This window comes from Gavia stellata, chromosome 5 (genome assembly GCF_030936135.1).
Source record: "Gavia stellata isolate bGavSte3 chromosome 5, bGavSte3.hap2, whole genome shotgun sequence".
Lineage (NCBI taxonomy): Eukaryota > Metazoa > Chordata > Aves > Gaviiformes > Gaviidae > Gavia > Gavia stellata.
In genome coordinates, this window is record NC_082598.1 from 18,013,132 (window position 1) to 18,033,743 (window position 20,612).

Consider the following 20,612-nt stretch of genomic DNA (forward strand, 5'->3'; position numbering starts at 1 on the left):
AACGTATGACAGCGTTGAACAGTGCTGAGTTATGCTGTGCCAAGTGTGGTGCTTAGACATCTGCTTGCTGCCCTTGCTTTAATTACTTGGATTTTCTATCAGCTGAAGTTATGACATCTCTAATAGAGAACTTTAATGTGTGGGTTTTTTTGGTGGTGATATTATTTTTTTTTTTTTTTTTTTTTTTGTTTAGCTAGTCAAAAGCTTTTCACCTAGGAGAGACTGGAATTCATATAGACCTTTCTTTCATCCCTTCCATGTACAAGGAAAGATGTTTGGGGATTCCCCCCTGCCTCCCATTCTGTTTTCTTAGCATCTTTGAAGAGCTAAATATTTCTGTATTGAAAAATAATGCAGTGGCATTATAAGCCTCTTACAGTCTACAAGATATACTTCCTAGTTTTCATTGTGAAGAGTATGGATTTTAAGATGAATGTTTTAACTTTTAACTGTTACTGAGTGTGCAAACAAAATGGGGGAAAAAAGTAATATGCCATTGTATGAATACATGGTGCACCCACATTTGAATAATCTGTGCAATTCTTATCCCTTCTATGTACAAAGTTCATATTTGAATTGGAAGTGGTCGGAGAAGGGCAGCAAGGAATAGTATGGAATGGCTTCTGTATGAAGAATGACTAAATTACCTCTTAGTAATCTGGAGAAGAGAAGAATTAAGGGTAGGGTCTGAGAGAGGGCAGAAGTCATAAGACATGATTGTTATGGAGAAAGTGAATAAGGATTGGTTGATCACTCCATAAAGCTAGCAACTAGTAAGCTCAAAACAAATAAGTTGATTCTTCATATAATATATAATCTGTGGAATTCCTTGTCGCAGGATGTGTGTATGGTGAACACTTACATAAATTTCAAGAAAGACTGAGCAAGTTCAAGAAAAATAAATATTATGGAATGATTAGGTAGATAGGAACAGCCTCCCAGCTTTGTGTCTCAGCTGCAAATTGTTGGGACCTTGACAAGAATTCTTGGGAAGTATCTACTTAGTCTGTTTATGTAATACTCTGTAGGAATGTGGTTCTGATTTTTTTTTTTTTTTTTTTTTTTTTTAGATAACAAGACAATGGGCTAGATGACTTGATTCAGTATGGGCATTCTTAGAATTCAAACTGCAAAGAAAATTGCAACAGTAATTTAGATTAGCTTAAACGTAGGGGAACCACACCTGATTTCTTTCAGATTAGAAATCCTAGTTAGTATTGATGTGTCCCCCAGAAACCTTTTCTTTTTCATTAGGTCTTTCTTAAATTTTCACATATGTTGTTTATTCCACTTTTCTTTCTCCAAGATCCTGCTTTTGTATTGTTGTTACTGCTGGATTTTCACATATTACATGATTTGGGATACCTTATTTATTGTTGTTTAAACTTGAACTATTTAGTAAATGCAAAAATATAAAATGATCCCATTTTAGCATTCACCCTGTATCTAGTCTGGCTTTTCTTTTGTGTGGATTTTTACCATTGTCTTCTCAAAACTATTCAAAGTACATTAAAATGGCATCTGTATTTTGCAACTTGGTTATTGTTTCTCTGCAAGAATACTAACGTCTTTTATGAAGAAATGTGTAGGTTCGTTGTTGTGTGGTGTTCTTAATTTCACAATGAGCAACTCAGTTTTGTTTGAAAACATTTATTAAAAACAAACACAAAGCAAAACACTCATGTGATATTCGCCATTATTTTATTGCTGATTTCAAACAGCATATTCAGTCTGCTTCTGTTTATACCTACATAAACAAAGTGTATAGTAGTTACCACTTCCCAATCCCATATCAAACTAAATTATTTTTAGTTTCAGGGTAAGCATATTTGAGTAGTCAGTTTTTTACTTTCAATTTATGTATTTCAACTATAAAGTCTAATATTATTTTTTCCAGATACTTCCTGGCATAACTAATGTCCATCCAGCTGTGAGAAATATGGCAGTTCTGTGTTTGGGTTGCTGTGCCCTTCAGAACAAAGAATTTGCCCGACAACAGTTGGCATTGCTGTTACAGGTAAAACATCTGACGGGAAATGGAATGATGGTCTGTGTGACTAAGTAAATAAAACTAGTCTTGTGTCTGTAACAAGCTATTCTTCATAGTTATGTTATTTGAGAACCAGTGGTTCTTGATTTCCTAAGGATCTGCATCTGGAGAGTGTGATTTCATGTAGATTTTTCTGTTGTCTAATACTATTCAAGCTTATCTTGTATCTTGGTAGTAGCATGCCTTTCCTTTGTAAGGTCACCTGTTGTCTTGAAAGTTTGTCGGTATTCTTTATCTGTAAGGTCTCCCTTTCTCTTATGAATCTGGATGAAACTGGTCATGTATTCATGTTATTAACGTAGAAAAGAGAATCTGTAGGATTCTGTAAGCCTGCCTTCCTTGGGAAACCAAACTAAAAATGTGACTGTGATTTGTTTTTACCTTTCTGTTACATACGAACCTGTGATCTTGGGTGTCTGATTTAATTTCTGAATTATTAATTTTGTATGGATTAAGTAAGAGTTGTTAATTAGAGGATAAAGCAAAATTCAAACTAACAAACAATAGTATGGCCAAACATCTGTGAATATGTAGTATGTTGGGTGCCATAATAGCCACATCTCCCTCCTTTGTGGTAAACGTTCTGATGCAGAGCTAGTTATATAGAAGATGACACTACTGTTAATTTTTCGGACCCTGGCTTTGAGAGAAGTGTAGGTTGCCATCATGCTTTATTGAGAGTGTGCTCATGTACACACTCAAGAGAACTGACAGCAGATATTGAGATATGTTCAGCTCAGACAAGATGATGGAGCTGTCAGTCACCATAGCAGGAGAAATTTGGGCTCCTAAAAAGTTAGCAAATCCTATTGTTTTTAATTTTCCTTTGAGTATGTCGTATTAAAAATCAGTTTCTTTTTTTAGGGAGGATTTCAGTTGTTTTAGCAGCTTGGAGTTTAGACTTAAGTAATTAATTTCTCTAAGTACTAAACCCCATATTCTTTGTGTAGGCTGCCATCAAAAGCAGGGTGTTGGGCTAGATGCATCTACGATCTCTAGGCTAACCCACTATGTATAGTATTATTTGAATGTTAATTTGAACTATAATACATAACCTATGCAACTTTGACTCTTATTATTATCTTGCTCCCTGCTGTCTTCTTACACACTGTTTATTTTAATTAAGCTATACAGTATTTCAGAACAGGGATTGTCTTATGTATTTTTCTGTAGTGCCTAGCACTATGGAGCAGCTATAGGCGAACAGACTTTTTGTTTGTCCAATGTCTGTTTAGAAGTTGAACAATAAAATTACATCTCACACATGCATGCTCACTCCATGAGTGAAATTCAAGTGATTTGATGTAATGGAAATTGCACAGATCACTTGATAAATTCTTTACCAGACTGTATTATAAATTCAGATTTAAACTCATGTCACACCTTCCTAAAGTCTGAAATTTGTCCCGAGTATTAGAAAAAGTTTCCCAAATTAAACAATCTTATTAAAAGCAAAAAATCTTACTATGCTTAATGTTAACATTGGTGGTCTACTGTAAGATGATGCATGTATTTTCCTTATTAAACCTAGGTTTTACAAATAGATAATATAAAGGTAAAACTCAGTGCTTTAAAGGCAATCTTTGATCAACTGCTGCTGTTTGGGATTGAGCCATTTAAAGCCAGAAGAGGCAATGACTCTGAAAGTGAAGATGCACATACTAGAACTGAAAATTGTGAGGAAGAAAGTGAAACAATAGAGGCAGAAGAAGAAACTGCTACGATTCACAGCCTCCTGCAGCTTCTTTCTGGTTTCTTAGACAGTGAGGTAAGAAATACTATAAAATTTGGCTTAGTTTTGTTTTTAAAACAATTTTTGCAGAAGGTTTACTATCCCATTAGGTTGCATGTGAACATTACATGATGTGTAATTGAAATTAATGGTTTAATGTTAAAATAGTTGTCCTAGAAAATGATCACAACTGTGTCACTGATAGAAACTAATGTTACTCTTGAGCTAGCATTGAATTCTGCGCAGGTGCGAATATTTGAATGTAGAAGATTGATTGGCAGAATAGGATGTAGATTATTATTACGTAGCATTAGTGAAAAACGCTGTGGTTGGTGTGTTGTGTATATGATCGGTTCTTTTTTCAGTTTTCAGAACTTAGGACAGAAGCTGCAGAAGGCATAGCCAAACTGATGTTCTCTGGGAGGCTGATTAGTGCCAAGCTTCTCTCTCGTCTTGTTCTGTTGTGGTATAATCCTGTGACCGAAGAAGATACTCGGCTTCGACACTGTCTGGGAGTTTTCTTCCCTTTATTTGCTTATGCAAATAGGTATGGCCTTTGTAAATTATTATGTGAAAATATATATTGGTCTAGCAGCTTTAGGAACCTTTTTCGATCTTGCACAAGTAGAAATTGCACAAATGCAAATTAGACCTAAAGGTCTAGTTCAGCCTCCTATGCATATTCCTTTTGAACATACATAATCTCAACCTATGACTATTCGGAAGACTTTCCATTAATTCCCTCTTACCCCTGTGGCCTTCCATTTTTTTTCTTTCCTAAGCCTAGAATTGAAACTGTTCTTCAAGATATTGAATAAAAGATTAATTTAAAATGATGTGCTTTACTTATTTATGCTGTTGCGCACTACAGGTAGACTTTGAAGTGTCACTAAAGAGTAGCTAGCAGGAATGCTTCAAAAGAAAATAATCGGTGCCCAGCAGATATCAAAGCATCAGGCTGGTTGGTTGTGGTTTTGTTTTTTAACCAAATAATGCTCCAATCTAAATTCACAGCAAAATCTCCTGTTTATTTTGGTAGTGGACAAAGGAGGTAGAGAGCTTACATAAGGGGATAGGACCAGAAATAGTAATTCTCATCTCCTTTCACTTGCTCAAAGAAAAAAATGTTTAACTTACTTTTCAGTTGCTGCTAGTGGTTTTAGCCAGTCTGAACTACCTGAGGTTTTTATCTGCTTTTTTATGGTTAAGATTTAATTTAGGCATATTATATATATGCCTTATCTATTTTTCCAGAACAAATTGAATTAATTTTTTCTGGCCTATCAATTGCCACATTAAGAGGAATAGTTCAAAGGGGAGTTGGTTTGGAGAGGAAAAAAATCCAAACAAATGTATTTTTGCTGTTGTCAGAAAAAAAAAAAAGAAAAATACTCAGTCTCCTTCAGAATGGTGTTTTCCCTACTTAAATTCTTTTGAAAGTAAGTAACAGAAAAACTGATTTCCTATGCTTCCAGTATCTCTGATAATGAGTAATTAATTTAAGCTTTTAACATTGATAATCTTTTACCGTGAATGTTGTCTTCTGATGCTATGGATCTCCCTTTTTTTATTATGAATCCTAATGATTGCCCATCTGAGTAATTCTGTGCATTTCAAAGTCATTTGTAAATGAGGCAACTCCTTCTGGCACCTCATAGATCATCTTTTTTCTTGAAAAAACCATGGTGTATGCTTTAAGCAAAAATCAGAAAAATCAGTGGAGAAAAAAATCCTAAATCTTAGTCTGGCTCATTGATTTGGAATCTCTGTTTAAGATGAATCATGGAGTGTCTTCAGTTACCAATACTGTGTTTTCAGAAGAGAATTATTAATTACCATGTGTAATTCAGAACTGTCTGCAAAGTTGCCATTCAGAAAAGGAAAACTCAGGTAACGAATGAGCTTTGGCTGAGGTTCATGCCTAATTTTGGTACTGATCTCTCACTGAATTTTAAAATTCCATTTGTTTTCTGGGTGTTGCTCTGTTAACCTTTCCATCTGGTCACAGATACAATCAAGAGGCTTACTTTTTGAAATTGAATATTTGAACTTTGTGTGAGGAAAAAAATGTTGATGCTGACTTCTATAAATACTCTGTCATGTCAATAGAGTGGCATGGCATGCTAGTAACAGGGACAGGATCCTGTAACCAGTGAACAATTCTTATTCACGGAATGTTTTCTAAAGAGTAATAAATTTTCTGGCAGCCGAAGAGGAGAAACTTCTGCCTTATGCCTAAATACTACTAGACTTTAAAAAATGTATTTATTTTTTTAATTTACAGGAATTAATCTGAATGATAATTCAGTTGTGCTTGAGCCAATCTAAAGCTTTAAAGCTGCTGAGAGGGAGAGTTCTTACCCCAGTTTTAGCGCTCAAAAGGTCTTTTGGTCAGCTGATTTGGCTCAATAATCCAGCAGCAAAAAATCTGCTTTTTTGAAATTATTTACTTTCTTAGTCTTCTCATGTAGATATTTGGGTTTAAATAGGAGGTTAACAAGTATCAGAAACAAAAAAGGTTTCACTTCACCAACTAGTACCTTGTACTTTTTGACACCTTACCTTTTTAAATTGTTTTGACTGGTCTTGTGGAACTACACTTTTAGACAACTTGCTGCAGAACCAAGTGCGACATCATTTTTAGGCTTGCTTCGCAGGAGTTATTAACTCTTCTGAGAAAATAAAGCACAAATATTTCTTACAAAAATCTTGTTAACCACTGCATTTTTTTGCCAGGCTTCCTTGCTTTCTCACACAGTGAGAGGTATCCCCAAAGAAAAATGCTAGCAGGAAGGAGGAATGAGCAAAAGACAGATTAATCTAAACAAAAGATTTGGAGAAATGTATTTCTGTCCCTTAAGAGAGAGTATGTCTGTGTATATCAGTTAGGTTTTCGGTAGTAAGGGTGAACTTTCAAAATGTTCAGACGCAGGAAGTGTTACTTAAAACTTACGTGAAATACTAGGTGCCTAAACTTAAAAGAAATTGGTTCTGTGAAGCAGTTCTGATGTCTTGATCCTGCTGTCTGTCTGTACCAAGGTGGCTGCTCCCACTTTGCTTTGATTGGTATATTGTAATGGGCCTGTGAACTTTCATCACAGAAGAGAAAATTTAGGGATGAATTAAGGTTTAATTTTGTCTCATTATGCTACTAATGTTTGACTCATTGAAACAGGTCTAACCAGGAATGTTTTGAAGAAGCTTACCTTCCAACTCTGCAAACATTGTTAAATGCTCCTGCAACTTCACCTTTGGCTGAAATAGATATCAGTAATGTTTCTGAACTGTTAGTGGACCTGACCAGACCAAGTGGACTGAAACCTCATTCTAAAAACTCTCAGGACTATGAGGTACAGTGTGTTAAACTGGAGGAAAGCAATATTTGTGTCTAGAGATTAAGAACTGACCCCCTTCACTTACTGCTAGCTGTCTGGGCCTCTCTGAGATTCCTGGTGTCAAGCTGGATTAAATGAGTGACTGCTCAGGTAATGAAATCTTTTAGCTTGACTGAGCTCTGCCCACCCCCCCACCCCCCCCCCCCTCCGCCCCGCCCCCCCCGCCATTTCTACTCCCTCTTACAATTAAAAAATGCTAGCAGGAACTTGCACCATGCCTAATTGTCTATATTGGGAAAAGTATTTATAAAAATCAGTTGGTGTATGTACTCAAAATACTGCATTTTAAGAAAATGTTTACTATGTAAAATTAGTTATTAGCTACTTAAATCAGAATGATCTCATTGCTGTTTTTTGTAAATAGTTCCCTGTGAAATTTCTGTTGTCTGATTTCTTTCCTTTACAGGACTTAACAGTGCATGATAGTTTAGCAATGAAAATTTGCAACGAAATCTTGATGGACCCAACTGCACCAGACGTTCGTATTTATGCAAAAGCTTTAAATTCACTAGAACTCAGTAGTTCCTCCACAGAGAATCTTCTGGTTCTGCTCAATGAGATTCAAGAGGTAGTATATAAATAACATGGTTCTTACTTTTTTAATCATTAGCAATCTAATATTCTGATACACTTGAAAAAGAAGTGCCTTTTGTTTACTGTGACAATGTGACTGGAATTTCTCTTTTAACCAGTCTTTGAAAATTAATTTTTGATGAGTCATTTACAAAAATCTGAGTTGATATCACTGTATAATTTACATATTTCAGCTACCATAGATAGTAAAACCAGCATGAAACAGTGTGCCCAACTTGATACATTCCAGTACAGTAAGTTCTTTTGATAACTGTGGTGTAGTTAATTTTTTTTTTTACATTAAAATAAAAGTCAATATGAAGTCTTTTACAGTTTGGATGGCTTATATTTAGTTAATTATTAACAGCTGAAAACTTATGTCTAAACCTACGACGTAACTGTAAGATCATTAAGCAACATGAAAAGGGTGCTTGATTCTAAGATGAAGTGGGAAAGGATTACAAGAGTGATGTGGAAGTTTTTACATTGATGCTTTTATTAGTATGGAAAAAAAAAAATTTGAGAGTGTAACAGAGGAAGACAATAGTATATTGAAATGTTGAAAAGAATGCTGATCCACTATGGGCATATCATCCAGAGGTTGCTATGCTCCAGGACTAAGCTGGCAAGGTCCAGTTGCTTTAATGTTTTTTAGGTTTCCTTTAAAAAAAAAAAAAAAAGATTAATTTGGGGTCTCAGTGTCTGGTCTTGATGGAGAAAGTGTTTCTCTTTTCAACTTGACTGATCATCTTCATGTCATACGTTGCATCCTTCGTACAGTAAAATTAATGGATAAAAGAAATAGTTGTAAAATTAAGTAGCATTTAACATTAAATGTCTCTTCTCCAGAAAGTGAAAGATAAACTGTGTCAAAGAGCTATTGAGAAGATCAAGATGAACTTGACCAAAGAGCCTAATGTGGGCAAAGACCACTCTGAAAGGACTGAGGAAACAGGCCTCTCTGAAGGGACACAGGAAACTGATGTCACATTATCTGAAAATACTATTCAAAATGAAGAAGGTAATTCAGGACACATGTAGTTTAGTAGTAGTTATAGAACTGAGTGACTTGTTCAGATGTGTATGAAAACAAGTTTTAGTTTTCTTTCATTAAATTAGTCTACTTTTTGAAAAAATGGAAAAAGGTAACATCTAGTAAATACGCATATAGTTTAAAATATTTGTACTGAAGTATTTTCCATTTTTTTTAATTGCCTTTTGATCAGATTCTGTGTTTTCTTATTCTCCCTATTACTCTAGTATAACCAGTGCTGTATTTTGAGTCTTAAGCTCTGCCCTGCAGCTCTTTCTTTTTAACAAAGACAGTATTAGAATGGGCTTTTCTTTTTTTAGCTGTTTGGCACACTCATGTGCCTGCTAAATACTAGTGCTGACTAACTCATCTTTAGAATGTGACTCGCTAACTTGGAGGAAGAAGCAAGTACTTTGTGGGGTTTTCAGACTTGGGAGTTACCATGCCTGTGCTTCTTGCAGATTGTGTTTTAGCAGTATATAGCTGATATCTTTAGTGTTCACACTGGTCTGTCCTTGTTACAAGCTCACATGTTGGAGCCAGATTTGGTTTTATTGCTATTTAGGAACTTGAAGCGGAAGTAGCTGGAAGACTTTTCACCACCTGCACAGCTTATGCAGCTGGATGTGCCTTAGCAGTGTACATTAGCTGCTAGCACAGAAAGTCTAACATTTTTCAGCAGAAAAGCAATTGAATGAAATTTGTTTAGGTTTGCTTGCAGCAGTAAAGCAAAGATATTGACATGCAACTGTTTTAAGCAGATCATGTTTTCTTTTAATTATTTGTTTTTGTTTTCTAGTGGATTATTTCAGGGTTTTAATCTGTTGTTTCTGGAAGTGTTAAAAACTTTAATTTCTTATATCTTCTATGTTTATGTTTTCAAATATTTCTTGGATGGGAAGATGGAAGTACGCTTCTGACAAAATAGTTGTACTGTTTTCTGCTAACATCTGATAATACTTTTTGGTATGAATTTCTCATGAAAGAGGATTTTTGAGCACTTTTTAAAAGCAGGCTGTAGGAGAAAAGCATTGTTCCCTTCTCCTCTCCCACCCCTCCCCAAATACATTTGGGATCATTAAAAATAAAGCAGTATTTACTACTTCAAATTTGTAAATGATAGCTGTGAGCAAAAAGGGCAACAGACACTATTTTTGTCCTTCAGTTGCTGCAAAGGAGATTCAGATTTGATGTTAGGAAAAAAGCTTCCTAGCAATAACAGAGATTGCTGAAGAAAGACATTTCCTAAAATTGTTAGAAATTTTAAGACTAGAATAGAATATTTTAGTTAGAAAGGACTTAGAACGATCACCTAGTCCAACTGCCTGAACACTTGAGGGCTGAGCAAAAGTTAAAGCGTGTTATTAAGGGCATTGTCCAAATACCTCTTAAACGCTGACAGGCTTGGGGCATTGACCACCTCTCTGGCAAGCCTGTTCCAGTAGTTGACCAGCCTCTCAGTAAAGAAATGCTTCCTAATGTCCAGTCTAAACCTGCCCTGGCGCAGCTTGAACCATTCCCATGTGTCCTATCACTGGATACCAGGGAGAAGAGATCAGCACCTCCTTCTGCACTTCCCCTCCTCAGGAGCTGTAGAGAGCAAGGAGGTCGCCCCTCAGCCTCCATTTCTCCAAACTAGGCAAACCCAAAGTTCTTAGCTGCTCCTCACGGGACATTCCTTCCATCCCTTTCACCAGCTTTGTTGCCCTCCTCTGGATACACACAAGTACCTGAACACCCTTCTTAAATTGTGGGGGCCAGAACTGCACACAGTACTCAAGGTGGGGCTGCACCAATGCTAAATACAGCAGGACAGTCGCCTTTTTTGACCAGCTGGTCAAATGCACCCCAGGATGCAGGTTGCCCTCTTGGCTGCCAGGGCACACTGCTAACTCATACTGAGCCTGCTGTCAACCAGCACCTTTTCTGCAGGACTGCTCTCCAGCCGCTCCTCTCCCAGTTTATACTTGTGCCCGGCAGTACTCTGTCCTAGGTGCAGAATCCGGCATTTGGTCTTGTTAAACTTCATGCTATTAATGATTGTCCAGTGCTCCAATCTATCTAGAACCCTCTGCAAGGCTTCCTGTCCCTCAAGAGTCAACAGCACCTCCCAGTTTGGTATTGTCAGCAAACTTGCTAATGGTGCATTCAACTCCTGCATCCTGATCGCTGATAAAATTACTGAACAGAACTGGCCCTAGAATTGAACCCTGAGGCACACCGCTGGTGACTGGTTGCCAGCCAGATGTAGCCCCATTCACTACAACCCTTTGAGCTCTGCCCTTCAGCCAGTTCTTCACCCAGCACACCGTGAACCCACTCATCCCACAGTTGGACAACTTGTTCAGAAGAGTACTGTGAGGGACAGTATCAAAAGCCTTACTGAAATCCAGAAAAAACGCATCCACTGCCTTCCCCTTGATCCACTAGGTGGGTGACATTATCATAGAAGGATATCAAATTATTCACTTTGTGAGCCTGTCTTGACTGTGCCTGATGATTGCATTATTCTTTAAATGCTTTTCAGTAGTACCCAGTAGGCCAAGTGCCGGGTTCTACACTTTGGCCACAACAACCCCAGACAATGCTACAGGCTTGGGGACGAGTGGCTGGAAAGCTCCCCGCAGAAAAGGACCTGGGGGTGTTGATTGACAGCCGGCTGAAGATGAGCCAGCAGTGTGCCCAGGTGGCCAAGAAGGCCAACAGCATCCTGGCCTGTATCAGAAATAGTGTGGCCAGCAGGAGTAGGGAGGTGATCGTGCCCCTGTACTCAGCTCTGGTGAGGCCGCACCTCGAGTACTGTGTTCAGTTTTGGGCCCCTCACTACAGGAAGGACATTGAGGTGCTGGAGCATGTCCAGAGAAGGGCGACGAAGCTGGTGAGGGGTCTGGAGCACAAGTCTGATGAGGAGTGGCTGAAGGAACTGGGGTTGTTTAGCCTGGAGAAGAGGAGGCTGAGGGGAGACTTTATCGCTCTCTATAGTTACCCGAAAGGGGGTTGCAGAGAGGTGGGTGTTGGCCTCTTCTCCCAAGTGACGAGTGACAGGACTAGAGGAAATGGCCTCAAGTTGCGCCAGGGGAGGTTCAGGTTGGATATTAGGAAAAATTTCTTTACTGAGAGAGTAGTGAAACACTGGAACAGTCTGCCCAGGGAGGTGGTAGAGTCACCCTCTCTGGAGGTATTTAAGGAGCATGTGGATGTGGCATTGTGGGATGTGGCTTGATGGGCATGGTGCTGTGTGGTGTGGGTGGGTTGTTTTGGTGTGGGTTGTGGTGTATTTTGTGGATTGTGGGTGGCTTTGGTGTTTTTTTATTGTGTGGGTTTTTTTAATGGTTGGACTTGATGATCTTACAGGTGTTTTCCAACCTTAGTGATTCTGTATGATCATCTCCATAATTTTTCCAGGAACTGAGGTCAAACTAACAGGTCTGTAGTTCCCTGGGTCTTCCCTCTCACACCCTTCTTGTAAATTGGAATAACATTGGTTAGCTTCCAGTCAGCAAAGACCTCCCCAGACTCCCAAAACGTTTGGTAGATGATTGAGAGGGGTCTTGCCATAACATCTGCTAGCTTTTTCAGTACTCTGGGATGAATCCCATCAGGCCCCATGGACTTAGAGTCGCAGAATCATTTCGGTTGGAAAAGACCTTTAAGATCATCAGGTCCAACCATAAACCTGCCACTGCCAAGTCCACCACTAAACCATGTCCCTAAGCATCATGTCTACATGTCTTTTAAATACCTCCAGGGATGGTGACTCAATGACCTCCCTGAGCAGCCTGTTCCAATGGCTGACAACCCTTTCAGTGAAGAAATTTTTCCTAGTATCCAATCTAAACCTCCCCTGGTGCAACGTAAGGCAGTTTCCTCTTGTCCTATCACTTGTTACTTGGGAAAAGAGACTGATACCCACCTCTACAACTACCTGAAAGGACGTTGTAGAGAGCAGTAAGGTCAACCCTGAGCCTCCTTTTCTCCAGACTAAACAACCCCAGTTCCCTCAGCCGCTCCTCATAAGACTTGTGCTCCAGACCCTTCACCAGTTTCATTGCCCTTCTCTGGACACGCTCCAGCACCTCAATGTCTCTCTTGTAGCGAGGGGCCCAAAACTGAACACAATATTTGAGGTGTGGCCTCACCAGTGCTGAGTACAAATGGATGATCACTTCCCTAGTCCTGCTGGCCACACTATTTCTTGATATAACCCAGGATACTGTTGGCCTTCTTGGCCACCTGGGCACACTGATGGCTCATGTTCAGCTTATGGACATTCAGCTGATACAGCTGGTCCCTTACAATTTCAGTGTCCTCAAATGGAAAGTCACTGTTTCCACACTCGTGGTCCTCTGACTCAGGACCAGGCAGCCCGAGGTCCATCAGTATTATTAAAGACTGAGGCAAAAAAAGCATTGAATGCCTCTGCTTTTTCTTCATCCCTATTAGTCAGGTGACCATGTTCAACAAGTATTGGTCCAATGTTTTCTTTAGACCTCCTCTTGCTATTAACATACTTTAAAAAGCCCTTCTTGTTATCTGACACAGCACTGGCCAGTTTCAACTCTAATTGAGCGTTGGCCTTTCGTGTCTTCTCCCTGCATATATGAACCACAGCTCTGTACTCTTCCTGTGAAGCCTGACCTTGCTTCCAGAGGCCATACAACTTCTTTTTCTTCTTGAACTCAGTGAGGATTTCCCTGTTCAGCCAAGCTGGTTGTCCACCCTGCTTGCTTGACTTATGACAAAATAGAAGGGGCTAAACAATTGTAAGGAATAGTTTACATGTGATTGACCTATGTTGAGACAGGGTTATGGCTGAGTGACATTTTACGCTTCCTTCTAGCCTTATTATCTAATTTCTATTTTAAGGAAAAAGTGGGGTAAAATTGTGTGGCTTTTATATAAAACAGCTAGAATTTAAAATGCTGGTACTTAAGATAAAGTAAAAGTTGATTATCTATGACTTCTGCGTGTGCTATTCTGTTTAATAGAAAATAATAAAGATGGTCTTCATGCTCCGGTTAATGACGTTAAAAGTAAAGCAACTGCAAAATTGAAATCCACGAGAAACAAAGCTGGCAAAGGTACACACTAGCTTCTTCTGGCTCTACAATACTAGTTGTTTTTAATAACTTTTATTTCTTACTAACTTTTTGTGAACATATAAAAACCAGTCAGTCTTCATACTACCGTTGTAGTTTTTAAAATTTTATTTGTTAAAAGATAGTCTGTTTTGTGGAAATCTTTGTGCTGTTAGCCTCTCCCAACAACACAGCTTTAAAGAAAGAAAAAAAAGTCGACTACGGCATTTCAAGATAATTTGGCCACAGTCATTTACAGTAATGTACAGGTGTTTATAGAAGTGGCATGTTGCAGGATTTTTGTTGTTGGTTTTGTTTAGTCACCACATTCTATCTGTGGTGCCTGCATATTTGTATGTTTCAATGCAATATCAAACACTGAAGAAAGATACAAAACTAGTTTAAGAAAATAAATGGTATCATGATATGTAAAGAGACTTTTGCTTATACTTAGGACAACGGAAAGCAGCAGCAGAAGTGAGGTCTGTGAGCCGAAGAAAAACTGGCACAACTGTAAAACGCGGTAGTGAAAGGTAAATCCTTTTTTCTCCACCATCAATACAGTGATGTCTCTTCTAGCATGGAAATGTAATTCAAATGTTTTTCTTCCCCAAAGCCTCCATCGTTAATATCCTCTATTCCTAATACGCAGATAAATGTTTCAAAAAGAAAATTTCTTTGAACTGGTACTTTTGAAACAATAGCAGGTTTGACAGCTTCACATTTTATTATCATTGCCCAAGAGCCTGTAATCCTTTTATTTTATTTTATTTTATTTTATTTTATTTTATTTTATTTTATTTTATTTTATTTTATTTTATTTTATTTTATTTTATTTTATTTTATTTTATTTTATTTTATTTTATTTTATTTAACATAGCTTTTTTGTGTAGAGTTAACATGCATTCTTGCCGAGAAAAGTTAGATTTTTGGCTTACATTATAACTTTGAATAACTTTTTTTCTGCTTTTTTAATAACTTCTGTGGAGCAATCAAAAATTTTTTAAAATTGAAATTATTTTTCCCCCTCCACATTTTTGTTGCTTGTTTTTCAACATGTAGTAGTTGATAAGATTCTAGAAATTACTTATAAGTGAATACACACAATGCATTCTTTCCCTTATGGTCTTGTAAGCTGTAAGCATTAAAATGACATTATCTTTGTAATTTTCAGCTGTGCTCACTCTTTCTCAAGCAAGTAATCCACAGACTTTAGGGTGACCAGGGTCGATCATTCCCTTTTGCCTATTCAGTGTGTTTACTTTGATGCCACCTAATCTTTTGGGGTTTTTGCTTATTTTGCAACTGCTAACACTTGGTTATCTTTACTGATACTGCTGTATCACTTGGAAAACATTAATATATTATTCTCAAAAAATAAAAAGTTTATAATTAGTAAGAAGTACTTTTGCTCTTTAAGACCATGTTTCAAGTTTGTTGATATAAAAACTCTTCAGTTTTCTTAGTCTTTTTGGCCTTACTTTAAAATATTTTACATTTCAGTGGCGATGAAATACCAGAATCGGTCCCAATGTCAAGTTCAAGGCCTTCAAGACGAGCAAAAACAGTGGCACTTGAAAAAACAAGAATGAATCTTTCAGGACTTTTGAATAGGGAAGCAGATCAATGAAGACAAAAGGAGAGAAAGTGTTCTTTGCTAATGCTGGTAGTTAACATCAGACTTGAAAAATAAGATATTTTTTTTTTTTAGTTAGATTTAACTGTTTTTATATTCTGATCATTTATAATTCTAGATTTTTCTAGGAACTTTTAAATTTTTTTTAAAATAGATGCTTTTGATAATTTACCTGATAAGAAGTCCAGAATTCATGTATTAGAAACATATTAAAATATTAGCTGAACAAAACTTGGATTTTTTTTTTTTACTTTATAGAAAAGAATGCTTTTTATCTGCAAATAAAAATTGCTGTTGGTGGTAAGTACTTAATAGTTAAATTTCTTTTCATACTTAACATTATTTAGGGAGAATGACGTGGAGTGGTTGCTTGTGATGGCAGAAATTTTCAATGTACCTAGCTTTAACACATCTACTTTCTTAATTTAATAGCCTGTGCATCTGCTGACCAGGTTTTATTGTTCATGTTAACGTAAAATAGAATTAATCTTAATTGTGAATTCTGCTTCCTGCAGATATATGTCCACTTTACCATTTTGGCATTATTTAAAATAAAACTGAGTTACTGATTTTACAAACCTAAGCCTGGAAGTCTGCTACTGATCTTGACCTTGTTATATAAAATCAGTAATGTGCTTTTAGAAAAGCATAAAAATATTTGTGGTACAAAATAAGATCCAATAAGGAAAGGAGTACTTAAATACAGAAAGGACAAAAAATTAAATACTTTATAGGGCCTGTGTACTGCCTTTTTAAAGTGTCATACAATTGTGGTTTCTTCGTAGCTTTGAAGTTCACAAACCTTTTTCTAATGCCGTATGTAGGAATAGTCATGAGTTTTACAGAAACAATAGAAGATTAACTTTAAACTGCACATAGTAGTCACTGGTGGCTGAGCAGATTCACTCTGGAAATGCTAGTTTTTTGGTTTGGAAACACTCTGTCAATCATGTCTGTCTTTGTTACAATATAGGTAATTTCCAAGGCAGTTGGAGAAAACTCATGTCGATTGCTTGACATGCGCATCTCAAGTACTGATGCTGAATGTACCTTTCTAAGGAACTTGCATTTAAAATAAGTAAATATACTGTAAATGATCTTTCGTAATTCTCAGAAATGGCTTAGTGAAAAGTGAAAAGTAGCATTGCCACAGTGTAATGCCCAAACTATTATGCTATTTTCAAGCTTGCATATAGACAGGATTGTGTTGCTTTTCCTCCCTTTTAGTTTTTGTTGGAAACTTGTCAAACCACAAAATGCCACGACACACTTTTCTGCTGATATTTGCTATTCAGAAGCTTATGTAACTGTGGTGAATTATTTTTATTCATCATTTTAAACACAATTTTGAAGTCCTGAGCTCCCTCTTTCCATAATTCTTTTCTTGAAGTCCTCAACTTGTATTCTAGTGTCAGTTTGCGTACATGGCAACCACTTGAGATCAGAGACACTGGCTGTCCCCTTGAATGCTGCCTGAACATGGTTCAAAAGGGTGAAGTATATATTTCAGTTTTTCCTCAGTTGATTGTCAATCAGAGCTTCCCATGTGCTTTAGTTATTTCTTTCATTTCAGTTACAAGTTCTCTCTCACCCTCCTCGTGAGTGGTTTGCTCTTCTGCTATTAATACACTTTCAACAACTGCTGCTAGTCCACTCTTATTTTTTGGTTAAAATGAGTTTCTAGGAAAAGCAGGAGCAATAAAAATTTATAAAGGCTTCTCTGGGAATGCCTTTCTGGAAAACTTGAAGACCTTCAGTTTTGCCGCCTTGCTGTTCTGTTGTGTCTTGCACACATGCAGGTTCTGTCTCTGGCATCTCTTAGGAATGCTGTGTTGGAAAGATCAGGTTTCCCTGAAATCAGCTCTCAATCGGTGGATGTCTCTGCTGTGGATGTGGCTTCACTGGTGTGTATTAATAGAAGACAGGCATTGGTAAACTGGAGTCAATTCAGCGGAGGCCCCCAAGCTGGTCAGGGGGCTGGAGCGCTTACCCTCTGGGGAGAGGCTGAGGGAGCTGGGCTTGTTCAACCTGTGGGTGTTGGGAGGACCCCCAGTTACCTACATACAGTCTGTTGAGGAGATGGAACCAGGCTCTTGTTGCATGTGATAGGAGGACAAAAACCAATGGGCCTAAATTGAAACTCAGACCAGAATATAAGGCAAAAAAGGCAGTGGAACAGGTTGAGAACAGTTGCAACAGGTTGCCCGGAGAGGCTGTGCAGGCTCTGTCATAGGAGGTTTTTAAGACCTGACTAGACAAAGTCCTGAACAACCTGCTTTCACCTCACAGCTGGCCTGCCTTTGAGCAGGATGTAGAACCGGACCTCCTGAGGTCCTTCTATGCCTGAATTACCCTGTGATCCTCTTTCAGGCTAGAAACTTGACCAGCAACTGGCATGTAATTTCCAGCCCCTCTGGGCTCTTCGCCTGCTCTGCTCCCTCCCTGTCAAGGGAAGGGTTTTCTGAGCAATAGAAAATTTGGTATGGTCTTGTGAAATTACTTCATCTTTTGAGGAGGGATGGCTGCTTAATCGCAAGGTAGGATGATCAGATCTGTGTTGTATTTTTCAAAGCTGATTATTAGCAATGATCAAGGTTTAAATGTATGCAGCAGACTTTCTGAGAAAGTCGCATGTGGTAGCAGTAGAGTACATCCAAAGGTGATAAGGAGCCAAGTCTAGAAGTATCTTACTACCTGCAGTGAAAAAATCTTGACTTAGTATGCATTACTATTTCTAGCTAAAATAATGTTGCTGATTTTTATTCTATGGATTGAAAGTGTCTAACTTCCTGCCTGCTTAATTATGGAATAAAATTTTAATCCCTAAAATATTCTAATTGACTTAAAAACAGCCTCTTTGTTGCTCTGAACCAATTACTGTGCATCCTTCCTCTTTTTGCTGGCTAACCACAACAGGGTGTCAGACATGAGCCACACTAGACTTAGACTGGATTCCGTATTAAATAATGATAAAATAGCAGTGGTCATTTGTTGTCAAACGTAAAATGATCCCATGTTTATTCCTACACGAGTTTTTGTTTCTTAAAACCAGTTTTGTGATTGTTTTTGTTTTCTTGCCTCATCAGTCTCTTCAGACTACAGACTAAAACACTTGATAACAGTCTCCTTTGGCTGGTCACTATCTCAAGGGTGAATGCTGCAGTAAGAATATTTCTTTTTCTAGTTTTGTAGTTTATTGCCCAACTTAGAGAAGTGGTTAGTGAGCTTGGGTTATGCCTGTATTTGACTCCCATCTGAAAACTTCTGAACTCATCAGCAAATTGAAACTCAATATGACACAAAGGAAGGGATCGTAATTGTTAAAAGTTAATGAAAACAGACAGCTGCTTGGAGGTGAGACATATCCCTAACAGAAAGGTTCTGGTATTTACTCGGTCTTTGAAATGAGAAAATCCATGTGGCATCTCCTCCTTCAGGCACATGAACGAGATAGCGGCTGCATTTGTTCCACTGCTTGTAAGACTTTTTTTATGTCCTGCTTTGGATAGCCCTGACTCCTCACTGTTCCTTGTGCTTTGGTGGGGCTCCACTGAAGTCAACTTGAGTGCCTCTCCCCCAGGAAGTTTAATTCTCTTTTTGGCTTTCTTGCCCCATAGAATCCAAGTACATTAATAGTTGAGATACATAAAGACCCTCTAGACAGTGGTGTGATGATGAATGTTCATTCTTTTAATTGTGTTCTGCACTGTCTGACACTTCAGAGCCTCAATATCCTTGCGGGATCTTGTGAGACTTACCAGAATTCACAACAATCTTTATTTCAGTTACTGGATTGCACCTGCAAACCAACAGACTTCTGTAAAGAAGAACTGCATCTTCACTTTGTTACCTAAGATGATAATTTTAAGTGAATCCTTAAAACCTTTGTGCTATAAAATACAGTGTCTTCCAAGGAAATTTCCTTCTGGAAAATTAGTTCTTGGCAAGTAAAGGACAGACAACTTCTTAATAAGTTGAATTAAGAAACCTCTACTCTAGCTATTGAATGTATGACTCCAGAAAAGAGAAATAGATCATACGGTTTTATTCTAACACTTTTGTTATAGCTCTATTATTAATAAAGTTTTGATGAATGAAGTACATGAACCTTGCTAAAGCTGATCTAAGCATGGAATGTCTACAACGGTAGTCAGCTACAACCATTTACTACTTCTTTGAGTAGAGTTAAATTTTGATGTTTACATTGAATTTCCAGAGTACACAGGGGAAAAAATGAAATAAGAAGAGCATTTACATCCATTTTAATTGGTGGCAGGCATAAATTCATAAAAACAAAAGGGGAAGAAAGACCATTTAGCAGAAACCTCAAAAAGTGCAGATACAGATTTGTTGAATGACAATCTTTCAAGAGATTCTCCTGCAGGCTTGGCCTTTCTTTTAGACATTACCGTCATTAAACACTGTCACACAGAAGTTCTCAAGATAAATGAAGACGAAAGCTTACGGCAGAAACAAACTGGTGGTTCAATACGTTTCAATCCATCTGCGAAGGAGATCTCCTCAGATAATCTACCTTTTCTTTTTACTGCTTTGCTTCGAGGTAGTCAGTCTCCACCTGTTATAGATTTGTTTGAATTGTTATTACCATAAATCTTTACATGGTGACCTATGCCACAAATTACATAATATATTAACTTTCGTGCACAAAAATAAAGTTGGGAAATAATAATTAAACTTAACATAGAAAAATCACAATACTATTAAAGGGGAACATCTGATTCTGATATAAATTTGTACTGCAAGAATTTCATGATGGTCAGATGTGAAACTTTATATTTAAAATAAGAAAAAGTACATCAAAATGAATAATGCTAGTAGTAATATAAAGCCAAATCACACAAGATAATTTCAAGATCAATGTAATAAATGCTTATTATTCAGCAGAAAAAAAAATCAGGAACAATGTACAAAATAATAGTGCAAGAACAGCTGCAATCTATTTGTTCTCATCAGTTTTGAGATTTTGGTTAAAAACTTTACAGCTGGCGAGAGATGCTGCTGAAAAACTCAGATTCCACTCAGTGGGCTGATTAAGGCACATCTTTATGGACTTCAAATGTTCATTTTCTGTGTTCATGTCTATTGAATTCTGCG

General features: G+C 37.5%; 1 protein-coding gene across 1 annotated transcript in view; it reads left to right on the plus strand.

The window, feature by feature from the left end:
* NCAPG (non-SMC condensin I complex subunit G) overlaps positions 1 to 15,645 on the plus strand; it is a 32,061-nt gene extending 16,416 nt beyond the window's left edge. Inside the window, exons 13-21 of the mRNA XM_059817705.1 lie at positions 1,898 to 2,017; positions 3,582 to 3,818; positions 4,148 to 4,329; positions 6,958 to 7,132; positions 7,584 to 7,745; positions 8,600 to 8,771; positions 13,772 to 13,864; positions 14,316 to 14,394; positions 15,365 to 15,645. Coding sequence (XP_059673688.1) covers positions 1,898 to 2,017; positions 3,582 to 3,818; positions 4,148 to 4,329; positions 6,958 to 7,132; positions 7,584 to 7,745; positions 8,600 to 8,771; positions 13,772 to 13,864; positions 14,316 to 14,394; positions 15,365 to 15,491 — 1,347 coding nt within the window. The 3' untranslated portion in view covers positions 15,492 to 15,645. The remainder of the gene's footprint in view (positions 1 to 1,897; positions 2,018 to 3,581; positions 3,819 to 4,147; positions 4,330 to 6,957; positions 7,133 to 7,583; positions 7,746 to 8,599; positions 8,772 to 13,771; positions 13,865 to 14,315; positions 14,395 to 15,364) is intronic.
* The last annotated feature ends 4,967 nt before the right edge of the window (positions 15,646 to 20,612 follow it).